Source organism: Chrysemys picta, chromosome 12 (assembly GCF_011386835.1).
Source record: "Chrysemys picta bellii isolate R12L10 chromosome 12, ASM1138683v2, whole genome shotgun sequence".
NCBI lineage: Eukaryota > Metazoa > Chordata > Testudines > Emydidae > Chrysemys > Chrysemys picta.
In genome coordinates, this window is record NC_088802.1 from 44,864,034 (window position 1) to 44,880,367 (window position 16,334).

A 16,334-nucleotide genomic window follows, 5' to 3' on the forward strand; every position below is an offset into this window, starting at 1 on the left:
GGAAGGGAGGAGGCAGGGACTGGTGAGAAATATTGTTCAGACTGCATAATTCCTATTGCTCTCATCTCATCGTCAACTGTAACTGGGAAATTAAAAGCGGCCAACTCAGGAGAATTTCACTAATCCTCAGCTGTACCCACCAGGCATTTACTAGTGTAGCTTTCAAGTCAGCAAACAAATGCACTCCAGCAAATAAGCACATACATACTGAAGTGATGGGTACTGCAGAAAACCCCAAGGATACGCCAACACAGCACAGTTAACCCGGGTTCTTACCCTGGTTTTAGCCCAGCCCCCACTACCATCCATACAGAAAAACCTCTGGCTTGTGTTTGAAGGCGCTTTAAGCTGGGCTACTTTATCCAGTGGGAAGTGTAGGTGAGAACGCGGGCTCTGCTTTAATGTTGACTGGCACCTGCCCATTTGGACGTGAAGATGTAGGGTCCTGAGCCACTCGAGTGCTGACAGTCCTCCACTGCCCTTCCCATGCTTCCCCACCGTCCCCCAAGGACAGACAAGTTCTCCCACAACTGACTGGGAAAGAATCGTAGGGCATCTCAGCACAAAGAATTATGGAACATGCCCCCAGAAAAAACACAGACAATTGCAGAATTAGTGAGGACACAGTAACGTGGGGTGGGGTTGCAGTGAGGACACTCTCTCTTGGGATAGGCCTAGACCTGTGTACTAGTCATTCAGATTAGCAGTGCAAGGAGGCTAAAAAGAGGATGTGGAGAAAACACTGGAGAGCAAGGGATGGGGATGTGCAGTGTAGACATAGCCTAAGCCACCTTTGAACTTGCCCTTAGCCAAGACAAATTAGAGATATCAAATGACAGTGGGAATTAATAGGATGAAGACATGTACATATTCCTTATGTCCTCTAAGCCGGGACTCCCTTATGATGCTCCAAACCCTTCTATCTAGATTTCTGAAATTGTGGTGCCTGTCTGAGGAGTCCATGAAACATTTTGTCATTTGTTATTTGCACCTACAGGCTCAGCTGAGATGGGGGTCCTATTGCAGTAGGCGTTATAGGGACACACAGCAAGGGACACTCCCTGCCCTGGAAACCTTACATCTAATTGAAATGAGTAAGACAATCAAAGGGTGGGAAGAAGGAAGCATGATTATTCCCATTTTACAGACAGATGAGCAGAAACAGAGAGGTTAAATGACTTGCCCCAAGATCACCCAGGAAATCTTTGGCAGAGCTGGGAGATTTTCTGAGCTCCAGTCCAGTGCCTTAACTACAAAACCCATCCTTCCTTCCTACAGCCCATTCCCATCACATACACGGACAGTCACTCTCAGACATGTACTGTGCCTCCTGTATTTTGCAAGAAGAGCACTCGGCCCTTGTGATGCTTCCCGGGGGTACTCAGGGTTGCACGGCACCTTCCTTAGCACCAGGCAGTCTTGTCTGTGTCTGCCATGGCTCAGCTCCCTGACTCCACCAGCCTCGGGCAACACAAGCATTGCCTTCCAGGCCCCTGCAGGCCTCGCACGCTCTGCGCAGGTTAGCAATAGGCACCCGCTGACCCCCGAATCCTCAGAGCGTCCCCCTGGAGCGCTCAGCCTCCTCTCCAGTGAACACTCTCAGAGCTCTCAGATGCTCTACTCCCAAAGGGGCAGCATACACCAGCATCCAAGATTCAACTCAGGATCACCGCTCTACTTAACACACAGAACTGAGCTAGGTCTAGCGGTGTATTTATAGGGAAAACAAGAATACGTTTGTTATCGGCAAACAGACATTCAAGTGACAGGAAGTACAACTATTGGAAACAAATGATTATATATAAAATAAAATCACAGCCTGCTTTCTGGAGCCTAAACTTAACGCACAAGGCATTTGCGTGTCTTCTACAAGATAGATTGCTCCAAGTCCTTTTCCCAGGTTTCAACCAGGATGGCTGAAATCCCCCCTTTCACACAATCGAGGCAGCTTGTCTTCACAGACTGGAGGATTCCAGGGCATCTCTGATCTGTGATCTTCCCTCGAAAACAAGCCCTTTTCCCTGCTCCCCACCCCAGCTGTTTACCTCTTCCTGTTTGTTTTCTTTTGTAGTCTCCACAAGCCCTTCATTGACATTTGACTCAATATGCTAATAGACGTCTGTTATAAGACGCATAGTACATAGACTCACGCCTTCATTAGAGACCTGACGTGACATTCTTTTGGTGAAGCCAGGGGATCCTTGTACCCCTATGATAACCCTGTGCTCGCTGCCAGTTGGCATCAAGCGGTCCTTGGATCCCAGCCCCCTCTTCAGGAGGCCCCATCTTAGACTGACAATAGCTGATCCAATCCAGAGAGATTGCTCCTGCCAAGATGAGATGTCTTTGAACCGCAAGGAGTGTTTTGGCTGCTTCTCCCTAGACTCTTCAGTCTAAGCTTGGGAGAGCCTGGCTTTGACAGCAACAGCTCAAGTTTCACTTGTTCCTCTCCAGTTGCCCATGTTACTTGACTCCATTGTGATTCCCCCTAACTTGCACGGTTTGAAATCAGTAAGCAGGGCTCAATACGCTTCTCCCGTGAGCAGCAAGAGAGGTTTCATCCCATCTGAATCATTCTGCTTACTGGGAGGGGGAAGAAATGAATTCATCTCTGTGAGTTCCAGACACAATGTGCCCTGCAGAGATCTCTTCCCCCCCCCCCCCCCCCCCCCAATGCTCTGGGCTGATAAATGTGCAGTCTCCTAGAACAGGAACCAGAGCAGCGGAAATCGTTTCCTTACAGCCACAGTGGATGCCCTGAATGGCTCAATTCTTGACGACGACAGTAAGACCTTATTGCTGCTCTCACATATTCTCCTCTGCAGGAGGCTTGGAAAACCTACATTGGATTATCCACATGGTGTTTGAGAGACACGGTGCTGTCTTTTCACATCATACATGCAGCCAGAGCATGTCAACATACTGCTTGATTCATCAACAAATGGACCATAGTGCACATGCAAACGCACCATTCATAGCACTGGGTGTATCCGGGACAATCTCACGGACACTACAGCTATATAGCCTGTAAGACTGGGGGCCCGGGAAACAGAATTTTGTATTCACCAAAGCCTCCGCTAAAATCTGGTCCAATGATTTCATTTGAATCACACTTAGATCTCACTCTTTCAAGGTGCTTGTGGTTTAATCATAGGGAGCTTTCCTTTTAATTAGTCGCTGCTGCCTCCAATGAGAGAATTAGCGAAATCTTCTATGAATGAAGAATCTCAATCTATGACAGATGCACTTTAATCTAATTGGAAGGAGGTGGTATTATGCTGCAAGTGAGACTCATGTTTTGCATTGAGAATGATCGTAAACTAAATAAATCTTGTGTTCTCCAAAATCAGCAGTTCCCCACTAAATTCAGGGCCCTCTCAGAGTATTTGAGACAAACTCTCTTGTTTATGACTGTGTGGGGAAGAACAACCCGGTCTTGTAGGAAAGAAAGTTGCATATCCTTGGCAACACATCCTAGCAACTGGTTCTTTGTCAGGAATCTTTGACTATCCCAGGTATATTTGGTCAGTATCGCTAAAGAGAGCACTTGACATGTTCACCAGCTCTTAAGGTATGTCAACATTGCAATTGGAGGCTTGGATTGCACCACACGTAGAGATATCTCTACTAGCTTTAATCTTGCTAGTGTGAGTACCAATAGCAGTGACGCTGCAGCACCAAAGACTTCAGCGCAAGCTAGTCACCCACATAATTGTTCAGGGCCCCAGACAAGCTGGTATAGCGTACTCTGAAGTTCAAGCTGCTGCAGCTCACTGTATTAGTTGTAGTGACCGAGGCACAGGCAGCTCGCCCAATAGTAGCCACTGGGCCAGGATCAAAGGCAAGAGTCTGGAGTAAGATGGGGCAAAAGACGAAGCCTGTAGCAGTAGCAAGGCAGAGTCTGCATTGTTGCTTAGCTGGGTCCCTGGGGCAACTTCCTGGTTTAAATAGTTGATGTGGACCAATCAGGCAGCCACAGAAGTTCTGTCACTCTGGCCTCTTTGGCTGGTACTTCCTGCATTGCCTAGCCCTCCAGTAATTGTTGGACGCTGCTCAGTTTGGCTCTCTGTGGGGTGATGGAGGCATCTGCCACCTAGGATCCTACAGTGCTGAGTTCTAGATCTGCAGATCCTTACATTGGTATTTGCACTCGCTAGATCAAAGCTAGCTCAGGTGGGCCTATGTGTGCTGTGGGCATACCTCTGACTGCAATGTAGACATACCCTATGGCAGGAGAGTTTTTGAAAGTCATATTTTTCTATGTCTCCTTGGAAACAGGACAGCTGAGACTGTTCAAACTGCCTATGGGGATTTGGACTCCCAACTGGGAATCTCAGGTCCAAATCCCCCAGGCAGCTTTGACAGTCTCAAGCCATGTGTACTTTGGTAAACAAAGACATGGTGAATACGGTGCTCGTGAAAGGGAGGCTGAATGGAAAGCGCTACAGACTGAATATGGGTGGTTTTTCCTTCAGAGTTACCTGGACTCTGTCCATGTCGGCCATGGGAGAGCCATGACGGGATTCAGAGGAAGCAGAAATGGATGGATTTTATTTTTCCTCAGGCGTTGTTTGATGAGAGCGAAGGATAAACCCTCTGCCATAGCCTGGATGCTGGTATGAGGGACACCGAGCTCCCAGCATCTGCATTGCCCATCCTCATGCCGTCTCCCCCACCCCCCTCCTGAGCTCTGAAAGTGCTTGGAGTTAGAGATCCGGAGAGCCCACTAATGAGTGGTGCGGGCTACAGGATGACATCCTTGCTCTTTGTAATGCAGGAAGCAGGTTATTTTCAAATCTCGCATCTAATGGCTTTCCTGCCAGATAAACAACATAAGCCGCCTGTATTCCCCACTTCAGCTCCCAGGCCATCTCTCTGGCACCAGAATGATTTTCCCACAGCTTGAACTCCAGCCAGAGCAGTGACACCAATTACAGATTTTGGTTACCTCAGGATGTTGCTTTCTGAGATGATTTACAACAGCATCTGTCAGGTGAAGCCCTTCTGAGCTGTGGCTGATTATTAACAATGCTTTCCGGTCCTTCTGGCAATGAGTGGGGAGACTGGCTGATTCCCACTGACAGGTCCCTGTACTTATCTCTCATCTTACCAGGGTTAAAGCTCTGCAGGGCACTTGTAAACAAAGAACCGGTGTCCGGGACGCGTTGGGATTAGACACAGCCTGCATCAGGTGCCTTTAATGGCTTGCTTTATGCACGTCTCTCATGTGGGGAATGCAGCCTCAGCTATCTTCCTCTGTATACATAGCTGTTGCTTTTAATAGAAGGGTCAGGCTTGAATAGGCTGTCAAAGAACCCAAGCAAGTTAGGTGCCCAGCTCCCATTGAATTTCAGTGGGAGTTTGAAGCCTAAATCCCTCAGCTCTTTGGGAAATCCCAGCCATAAAATCTACTACCAGGTCTGCCTTTGGCTCACGGTGTGACTTGGGGTAATCAATTGGCCCCTCTTTGTCTTTTAGTTTCTCCATCTGTAAAATGGGGATGGTACCTGTATACCTAGCAGACGGAAGGCGTCAGTTAAGTGCAAAGTATTATTACTTTTTTGTACTTAATCTTAGATAGGGTGACCAGATGTCCTGATTTTATAGGGACAGTCTCGATTTTTAGGTCTTTTTCTCACATTGGCACCTATTACCCCCCCACCTCCTGTCCCGATTTTTGACACTTGCTATCTGGTCAGCCTAATCTTAGATCCCCTCCTTGACTGGCTTCATTTTTTAATGTTTCTTCCTGCATCCTCCAGGAATGGATAGCTCATCTATGGGAGAGGGAGCCAGGTTCTAGCCTGGCTCATGACCATCAGCAGAGTTCACTGAGTTCTCATTGCAGGGCCAGATTTTCCCTCTGTTATACATGGGCAACCCTGTTGAGCAGACATACTGTAACATGTTTTTTATGGCAAAAGGATTGCACAGGTGTAGTTGATGGCAGAATGTGACCTATAGGCTCCAAATTACTGGTAATGATGTGTGAGGAGGAAGGATTCCAAGAGCACATTTCTTTGCATAACGAAATAGCTGCCATCAAGAAAATAACAGCACAGGCTGTCTCTGAGCCTCTGCAGTTATGAATGAGTTGGCAGTTTTCATGACAAGTGCAGGCTTTTGAAATTGTCCTGGGATGGCACTTGACATACAAGTTCTCGGCCGATTGATGATTTTGTGTGTGTGTGTTCCAGGACATAGATCATTTTAAACCAACTGTGTGTTTAATCGCGTGAGTTAAAGCAGTTTTATTTTAACTCAAGATCAGCAAGAAAAATAATGTCAAACTCTAGCCCCAGGATTTAGTTACTGATGAGAGTGACGCATCAAGCTGCAAATCGATAAATAACCCTTTGTTTTCTTTCCCTCTGGTTCCTCTTCAGCACATGTAAATCTTTTGCCTTCCGCCCTTTTTGTTCTTGAAAAAGTAAATATTTTCTGAGCTCCGGCCTCTTTCGTGGGCTGAGTACTGTTGATGTCATGAAGGGAATCAAAAGCACTTTGAAATGGCTGAGGGATCCGAAGTGCCCAAACAATATCTGCTAAGCACACCCGGTAATTCCCTTCCATAACATTTTTTTTTTGACACAGCCATTTTCCCAATCGCTAGATAGGGATTTAATTTTGTTATAACAAACTCCTGCCGGTGTCGGTGCAAATCCGGAGGGATTACAATCTGATGTCAGAACAATTTTGGTCCAAGTTTACGGAGTAAATATTATGCCAGGAGGGCGGAAGGCAAAGTGAAATGTAAGATTCAGCGTACGTCTGTGGAGATTTAGACATTGAGAAACAACGAAAGAGAATTCAGTGCAAAAAATGGCTTTGTCTCTCTAATCTGTGTATTTATAAAGCCTTATTCACTGTGGGTATCTCGGTGCACTGAGACACAAATGATTGCAAGTGACCACATCCTGTGTAAGGCTACGGTGACATCCTGGAACCACCCCATTGTGCCTAGGTATTGCAACACTTCTGTTCCTGTCTTGCATGGTTTCAGAAGAGTGGGAACTCTTGTATTTAGAGCCCTGCGGCACATGCTACAGTGGTGTCAGGTCACAGATTAAATTGCCAGCTAATTTTAGGATATTCCTCGTCTTATTTTGTCAGTTGTAAAGTTGCTTAAATTTTACATGCTTAGATACTTTGCTGATTGGGACTTAACTCAGGAGAATGAGAGTCACAGTTCCCAGATTCTATTTCTACTCTGCTATAGAGTCACTGGGTGACCTCAGATAATTCACTCTTTGTGCCTCCGTTTACTCTTCTGTAATGTGTTTATCATAGTTGGTGCCTAGCTCACGTGTATATCAAAAGGCTTAATTAGTGTTTATAACGTGCTTTGAGATCCCCAGGTGAAAGGCACTAGGGAAGCTCAAAGTATTAAATGCAAGTCTGGTAGCACCACCTATTATTAAGGTTGTCTGACACTTCCCATTATAAGACCCTGTTTCCAGTTGCTTGTATCTCTGCCTAATTCTATTTAGAGAGTAGGTGCAGAGTAAGATTTTCAAAAGTGTCTAGTGATTTTTGGGGTACCTCCATTTTTAGGTTCCCAATTTGAGAAACCTTAAAGATGAGCGATTTTCACATTGAGGGCGCTCAGCACTTTCTGGAAGTCAGGTTCCTTTGAGGCATCTCAAGTTAGGCACCTACGATCCCTAATCACATTTGAAAATCTTAGCTTTATTCTTTATGTAAGATTAAGATACCTAGTAAATTAAAGAATAGACCCGTAATTGATGTGTGTGAGAAAACACTCAGGTTTGCCCCTCTGTATAGGATAATCTGTGGGAGAGTTACAGATAATGCTCAATTTCTCTATTGGACAGTGTTACAAATGTCTCCTGTTATAGTAGTAATCAATCAAATGCACATGGTCTACTAAGGACTGTTGCACTAGCCAGACTGACCATGGTTGATGGCATCACACCAGGCATCAAAGTGGTGATGCTATAGTTAATGTGGATTTAATGGGTGGATTTACCTCTATAATCTATAATAAGTGCTATATTTTACGCTGTCCTGTTGGAGTTTTTCCATCTGCTATCTTGCTCTTTTACTCACTTGGCTGAAAATTATACTTTTAGTGACATGCACTTTACATCACCATTTGCATCCTTCTGTAATTGGCCCTGGTCTATTTTGTGGTCTAAATCTGAGCACCTCTAGAGAGCAGATTTGTATCATGTAACTACTCCCCCCCCCTTTGTTCTTAATCGCAGCCTGAGGAACTCACCAATGCCTTGGAGATCAGCAATATTGTCTTCACTAGCCTCTTTGCCCTGGAGATGCTGCTGAAAGTCCTCGTGTATGGTCCATTTGGCTACATCAAAAATCCATACAACATCTTTGATGGGATCATTGTAGTGATCAGGTACAAGCGTGGTGGTCTGGTTACAAGGGTTTCTGTTCACTGGACTGTTGAATTAAAACAGAGGATAATGGATAAAATGGGCTTTCTGGGTCACTTAGGCCCCTGTGCTCCTGTGTTAGCTTTTGTACCCCATATGTTGTTTCTCCATAAATTCTCTACTCTTCTGAAAACTCCCTGTAGCAACCCACCTTGTTCCTGTCTTTGGTAGTTCATTATATACGCAGCTATCCTTAGTATAATTGCCCTTTGCCAAAGTTTTCCATGTGCCCAGCCATGCTTTTTTGTGATACCTCGTTTAGAGCCTTATTTAATAGCACGTGTCCTTTCTGTTCCCGCATATCTATGCCTACTTCTGAGTTCCTCTTTCATAGTCCTCCCCCGCACCTCAATGTATACACACCCCATCTCTCTGACTTCTGTGCATCATTAATATCATGAATTTGAATCCTTGGATCATTATTTTCACCTTCTGTAAGAACCCTAATGGACCATCACTGGTTCCCTATGCAGTGTTAATTAATTTGCTGTGACATATTTTATACCATCTACTGTATATTATTAAAGATGCCTATAGATAAATGACTGCCCACACCCCTGCATGCCAAGGCTAGCTTTGTGGGGTTTTGGTTGCCTGGTTTTGATTTTGTTTGGGTTTTTTTAGAGAGAGCCCCAAACACGTCCAGATATTGGGGAAGTTTAGACATAAACTCTTCAGCTGACAAATGTTTTGTTGGGTCTTTGTGCCCACTTCCCCACTGAGCACATGTGAACACTGTAATTGTGCATTCAGATGCACTCAGTGATTTACAGGCATGTTTTTGGCATGCTCTAATGGGACTCCATTCTTTGCAAATCTGACACTAATTCAGGTATCAGAAGGCACTGTCCGTACAGACCTTCCTGATAGGCTCCCTACTTCACATCCCTGTTTTCTCTGAGCTTCACCAACTTGGAAAGCGGATCTTTCCTTTCACTTCTCTCTCCCTTCCTCTCGTCGCTGTCTCCGTGCATTTATGTTCAGTTCTTCCTTTTCCACACCCAGTCCCATACTGTTAATCTCTTTTCTTCCTTAGCGTCTGGGAGATAGTGGGACAGCAAGGCGGGGGCCTGTCAGTTCTGCGGACGTTCCGTCTCATGCGAGTCCTGAAGCTGGTCCGCTTCATGCCTGCCCTCCAGCGCCAGCTAGTGGTCCTTATGAAGACCATGGACAATGTGGCCACCTTCTGCATGTTACTGATGCTTTTCATCTTCATCTTTAGGTGAGTACATGGCATGGATTCTGATTTCCTTTCATGCCCTGCTCTGGCTCTGTGCTTTAAGTTTCTGGTCCAGTGACTAGATGAGAATGTGAAGAGAATCCATAGGTTTCATGATTGCTCGCAAAAGTAAATAACTCTGTCTGTGCTCTCTTGAAGTGAACTGCTGAATGAGAAGCACAGTAGCCTCCATAGCAGGTACGGGCACTGCAGACCAGCCCCTGGCTAGAGTCTTGTAATTCTTGCCAAATGTCATGTCTGTGTTTGTGAGGGTGTTCTCCAGGGAAATCCCTTCTGCTGGGTGATTCCCCACGGGCATTGCCCCAAGGCAGCAGGCGTATGACATCACGTTCCTGCTGTGGTCCAGAGGGCAAGCCGGAAGCCTTAACCAAAACACTGTCTTTCAAAGAGCAGAGAAGAGAATGCTCCTAGAATAAACCCGTCCGAGTCAGTCTCATTCACACATGGTTCTTTTATCCCCTTTGCATCGTTGCTTTGCTTTTTCTCTCTGTGCAAAAGGTTTGGGATTGGATCCACTTGAGATTCAAGCAGCCCAGAACTTTGGGGGTGTTGGAAATCCAAACCCAGGTGCAGATATTGAAAACTACTCCGATCTTTCTAATAAGTCAAACCTGCTCAAAATCCAACCCCGGATGAGCCAGTCTCTAATATACAGGGGGTAAGGCTGGCCTTGCCCAAGATATACTGAGGGGCAGGGGCGGCTCCAGGCACCAGCGCAGCAAGCGCGTGCCTGGGGCGGCAAGCCGTGGGGGGCGGCCTGCCAGTCGCTGTGAAGGCGGCAGTGAGGCGACCTTCGGCGGCGTGCCTGAGGGAGGTCCGTCGGTCCCGGTTTTGGTGGCAATTCGGTGGCGGGTAAGCCGAAGCCGCAGGACTGGCAGATCACCCGCAGAAACACCGCCGAATCCTCGTAACCAAGGACTGCCCGCAGGCATGCTGCCAAAGGCCGCCTGACTGCCGTGCTTGGGGCAGCAAAAAACATAGAGCCGCCCCTGCTGAGGGGAGAGTTGGCAGGAAGCAAATTAAGGTTCTCTTTTCTCCATGGAGGGAAGTATTGCTCCCAATAACTGTTTGCTAGGCAGACAATATCCTGAGACACAGAGAGCCACCACTTTATGTTGTTTTCTTAACATCATCTTCAACTGCATCTTGCCTTCTTCTTGTGCTCAGTATCCTGGGGATGCATCTTTTCGGCTGTAAGTTTGCTTCGGAGCGAGATGGAGACACCCTGCCGGACAGGAAGAATTTTGACTCCTTGCTGTGGGCCATCGTCACGGTTTTCCAGGTACAACAACAAGAACTCCTTACCAAGCACGCACTGTGGGGCTGTAAGTGGGGTGGGAGAGTTTAGATTTGCTTTCCACAATGCTCTGCAGAGCTCACTAAAACTAATAGCTGAGGGGGAGAGAAACCAAAGAGTATCAACGGGGGGTGGGGGAGGGAAGCGTTTTCTGATGATATGAGACAAGACATGGAGATCGGATGAAAGGGGAACTCCTGGAGATGCCAAAAGCTGCAGAAGAGAAGGCTCTTGCAGGAGCAGTGGTAAGATTCTGCGGAGCGACAGAGGGGTAATTAGTCTGAGTAAAGGACGGGTCTGCGAGCAAGGCTGACACAAGTCCAATGAGCGCTGCAAAGCAAGACAGCCAGCCTGGAGTCCTGTCTCCATAGTAAGGAGAATCTGCTTTATGGCAATCGTTTGTACTGAGTAGTGTATTGCTGTTGGCAAATCTAGACTGTGTATTCCGAGTCTTTGGTGGATCTTTATCTGTCTTTGCAGACAGAACAAAATGCCAGTGCATGCTACACGGTGGTCATTTAAAGCTCTGTACGGGCCTTGATATCAACTGGAGTTCCATGCACAGAGTTAGGGCAGCTTGCAGCCCTTGGGGTTAGAGTGTGGGGGAGGGGAAGGGGAAAGGGGAGGAAGAGGGTGAGGAATCAGGTGCTATCCCTGTCTTTGCTTTGATTCACTGGGTGACCTGAGCCAAGTAACAATCCTTCTATGCCCATCTGGAACGTGAGTGCACTTCTCTCCCTTAGAGCGCTGTTGAGAAGTAGCAATTGTTCAGCATTAGTATTACATATTACCAATGTGCTGGTTTCCCCAAGAGTAGGTTCTTTGCCTGTTTAAGGCTGAAGATACACCTCTGCCGACCTGGAGCGTAAGTAAGAGCATGTAGGAAAGATGAGTGTCCCTAGTCATATAACCTGAATGCTGGGTTACTAGTGAATGTTGGACTGTTGTGATGTCCCTTTATGCTCACGGTGCTCCTTCTCCATAGATTCTGACTCAAGAAGACTGGAACAAGGTCCTCTACAACGGCATGGCATCAACCTCTTCCTGGGCTGCTCTCTACTTCATCGCCCTTATGACGTTTGGGAATTACGTTCTCTTTAATCTATTGGTGGCCATCCTGGTGGAAGGTTTCCAGACTGAGGTAAAACCTTACAGAGGCTCCCCTCTTTATCTCTTTGTTTCCAGAGCGAGGGAGGGTCTCGAACCAACATCCGTCTGGAATTTAGATTTACAAAAGGGAAACTGATGAACTTAAATAGAGAGAGAGTGTGAAGGAGAAAAAATTAGCTCTTATTTTTTCTGTTTCTTAGCTAGGACCAAGTGCAATAAACCAGGCTGTTTAACTGAGCTTAAATGAAAAGCTTTGTTAGCATTAATATAATTGCAAGGATTCAGCTGTGAGTCAGTCAGTGCTGATGGAATAAAATGCTCCAAGAATGTCTTTGCAAGGGGCTTCGTTGTGTTTGGGAGCCAGATAAAAAGCCACCCCTGTAAAGTTATGCAGGCTGGTGAGAGATTAGTGACATAATTATCTTTCTGGGATGGTCTGTGTTGTCGATCTCTTCCTGCTTGCGGCTCAGTGACACTTTTGCACATTTTTAACTTCATTGTTCCTAGGCTATCGATTGATTCTCAGGGCTGGGAGCCTCTGTTAAATATCCTCTACCTTCCGTAAGGATCTATGGGAAGTCAGCGAAGAGGTCTTAGATCTGAATTGAACTTGACCCTGTGTCTTTCTAACAAGCGGTTCATAGTGAATGAATATATAACAAACTCCCTGAAACTAGCAGACAACCAGGGCTGCCTATGACCCAGGTCTCTGCAGGCTAACAGAAGCAAAAAAAAAAAAAATGTTCATGAGGAAGGAGAAGAGAGAACTTTACGCTTTGCAGAAGGGCTTAGATAAGGAAGTACAAGCCAGCACTATTCATCAGTATCTAGTAGTACAGGTTGTAATTTAGAGTGATGTCTCAGCTGATGGCTGTGTGTGTTGAGGGAATAATAAACATTAAAGTTTGTCACCTCCCTGTGCCATAATAATCCATCAGACCATAACTAGCTATTTATACAACCTGATTATTTTGATATTTTCCAAGTGCCATTTAAGGGGATAATTTGTTGAATAGTTCTGGGATGAGGGTGTAGGTACGTGTGTTGTCATTTCACACTGGGTTAGTGTGTTATTTTTAATTGCCTATTATCATATCCATCTCTCTCTGTAAGTTGTCTTCTCTGTCATGGAAAATGGAGTTAAGGTCACTGTCAAGTTCTTCTGAATCACAAAAGATTTCTTTTCAGGAGGTGGCATGTGCTTTGCCTAAGTAAAACTAAGCACGGGTAAGAAAAACAAAAAACAACAACTTGTCCTCTTGTGGAGTGATGTCTGACTTGAAACTCAGCCTCTCTCTGGTCAGTCTTGTTTATTGATTCTAGAATGGCCACCTGATAGAAATATCACTTGCTGCAACTAGCCAGTAAAGAAAAGGGCTTAACTTTTTAAAAACAGCATAACAACATTTCACTGAGAATGCAAATCCAGGTGTTTTTTTGAGGAAATTAGTTTGCCTCTAGACATTAGAATAGAGAGATCAGATTCTGATCTTAAAATCACTCCTGTAAATCCGGAGTGACTCCATTAAAGACAGGGGAGGGTATGCCTAATTTAGGCCCCAATTCCGGAAAGCACTAACACGCATGCTTAACTTGAAGTCGATGGTACGTATGCACATACCTAAAGTTCAGCATGTGTTTAAGTGCATCCCTGAATCAGAGTCTTACACTTGGTGCAACTGAGGCCAAAACCTGGGCCCCTGGTCTTAGTTCCAAATTCTGATGTCTGTTATGTTTGTGTCATTCCTATTTAACTCTGTTGATGCTAATGAAGTTACTCCAGATTTACACCAGTGTCACTACCATTGGAATTTGCCCCTTTTGTGACTCAGACTTTTGTAATATATGGTCATCTCCCCCCCCCACCCCCTCAGCCCCTGGCGAATGGTAAGAAGTTCTCTGTAGTCTTCTAGTCGAATGAAATCTTGTACACAAACCTCTCAGTTCAATTGCAGTTTTTTTTAAGGCAGGCATATAGATAGGGTGGATGTTTGCTGGATAGGGTGAGCCAGACCCTCAGCTGGTGTAAACCGGCATTATTCTCTTGACTTCAGTAGAGCTACATCTTCTTACATCCGCTGAGGGTCTGCTCCTGCCTATTTTATTCAGCTTTACAAGCAAAAAAATGTTTCCATTTCTTGCTAACACACATAGCAGGGGGCCATCTACTAAGTGAAATTAGGTGAGATCATCTCCCATTGTAAATAACACCAAGCTTTTATCTCAGGTGATTATTCTTGGGTCCTTGACCCTCTATTCCTGGTTTATTTGGTTTTTTTTTAATTTCATTGTCCTTCAGATTTCTTCACAGAGTGTGTTGCTGCTGCCTTTCTCTCTCCGATCCTTGAGTGCCTTTCCTCCAGCTGCAAACACCTTGTTAATGTTAGTGCATGCCTTTGCAGGTCTTTTGGTTGCTAAGCAGCAGATGTACATATGCGGTTAAGAAACAAAAAGAACCTGTTCCAAACTTTCAACAGAGATCCCTGTATTTCATTGTAACCTGACTATTATGCGCAAAGGGCACACACAGGATTTTCTGCAGCCTGGGTTTTTTTAATGTACATTCTGTGAATTACTTAGATTCAGAATTTGTGTCTGAAACCACAGCAGCTCTAAGGTGTGGAAGATTTGCTGTGTGACTCCATTTGATAGAGCTGCTAATACGATATTACTTGAGTGAACTATCCGGTCTCTGCCCTGGGGATTTATCTCTGAAACAAACAATGACTCCTGGTAAGAGAGCTTTTTGTCAGACATAAAGCTCCTCTCCTGGGGGACTTCATGATAATGTTATCTCTGAAGCATATTCTTCCATTGGTAATCCTCTCAATTTCATGTTCCCCTTGGTTTCTCTTCCTGTCTCTGGCAATCCTCAGTTGCGAGTTTGTCTCATCTCCCTTCTTTGTGCCCGTTGTTCTTTAATTCCACCTTTCCCATCACAAGGCAACCAAGGTTCAGTGAGGAGGGGGTTGTGTATGCATGCAGAGCGCTTTATACATTAACTGAGATAAAAACCCAGAGTCTGTGGTGTAGTACCAGACCATGGCTAAACAATCTGAGACAACAGAACCTTGACTTCTCCTGGGACTCAAACAGAGGGAAATGATCAATTTTCACTCATCAGTGATTTAGATTTTGTACTGTATTTTTGTCACATCCTATACTTTTTACACTCCAGTCAGTTTCATTGGGATTATCCTTATGAAGGATAATTGTGTGTTTAATCTTTTGCTGGGTTATTCATGTGTTTTTTTTATTAGAATCAAATTTGATAATACTTTAAATTACATGTACAATATATGCTTGGAAAGACATTGCTATCCCTGTTTGGATCCAAATTTTAACTTACTGTTCTTAAATATTGTTCTAATGTATAGAGGGATGCAAAATCCAGTACCTCCAATAAATTAGCCCAGTTGGCTTAGCAAGAGCTGTGCAAATAATGGATTTTTCAATTCATTGGCAATTTCAAAAAATCAGGAAAAATTGTTTTGGGTTCAATAGAAATAACATTTTTTGAAATGTTTGGTGAATCAAAAAGTAAAAAAAAAATGTTTTGGGTCACCTAAACCTTTTGCTTAGATTGAGATTTCTTTCCCTTTTTAAAATTAAAGGTAATTTTGAAACAAAGGAAAAGTCAAAATGTTTTGTTTAGAAAATATTGAAACAAAACATTTTGCCTTTTTATAAAAAAATAGGGTTTGGGTCTTTTTTATTTGACTGAAACAATTTCACCAAAATCGACAGAAAATACACAACATTTTTTTTTTTGGTTGACCGGAATCTGCATTTTTCACTGCAAAATGTTGATTGAAAAATTTTACCCAGATCATAACCCGTGCCAAGATACCAATGTGATAGGTGAGAGATACACCAAAAATAATATGCAAACTCCTCCTACTGCCTCTATAGTGTGCAGCTACATTTAAAAAGGCCATTCCCAAAGCTGCACATGTCTCCAAACATGCTTGAATATGCTGAGAAGTAAACACAAGTCTGTCAAGTCAACTTTTGCTGTGGAAGGGGAAATGCAAAGGGGAATAATGATAAGTGTTTTCCAAGTGGAAAAGGATAAAGTAGGTACAAAAATGTTGTTTTGGGGGTATTTGGGGCCCAATCCTGGAGTCATTACTCAGACACAACCCCCAGGACCTGATCCAAAACCCACTGATGTCAATAGACTCCGATTGACTTTGGGTCAAGTCCCCACTGATTTCAATGAGAGTTGATAGGGCCCAATCAAAATAACAACATATCTAATCTATAAAAG

The 16,334-nt window shown here is 44.7% G+C and overlaps 1 protein-coding gene across 25 annotated transcripts in view; it reads left to right on the forward strand.

Annotated features, from left to right (window-relative positions):
- LOC101943672 (ATP-binding cassette sub-family C member 3) overlaps window positions 1-16,334 on the forward strand; it is a 373,691-nt gene that overhangs the window by 177,000 nt on the left and 180,357 nt on the right. For all 25 annotated transcript variants that reach the window (XR_010591763.1, XR_010591762.1, XR_010591761.1 and 22 more), the window contains 4 exons: window positions 8,229-8,380; window positions 9,454-9,639; window positions 10,825-10,939; window positions 11,940-12,095. Coding sequence is in view for 22 of the 25 variants with exons in the window: in XM_065562811.1 (XP_065418883.1) it covers window positions 8,229-8,380; window positions 9,454-9,639; window positions 10,825-10,939; window positions 11,940-12,095 (609 nt within the window). In the remaining 3 variants the exon portion in view is untranslated. The remainder of the gene's footprint in view (window positions 1-8,228; window positions 8,381-9,453; window positions 9,640-10,824; window positions 10,940-11,939; window positions 12,096-16,334) is intronic.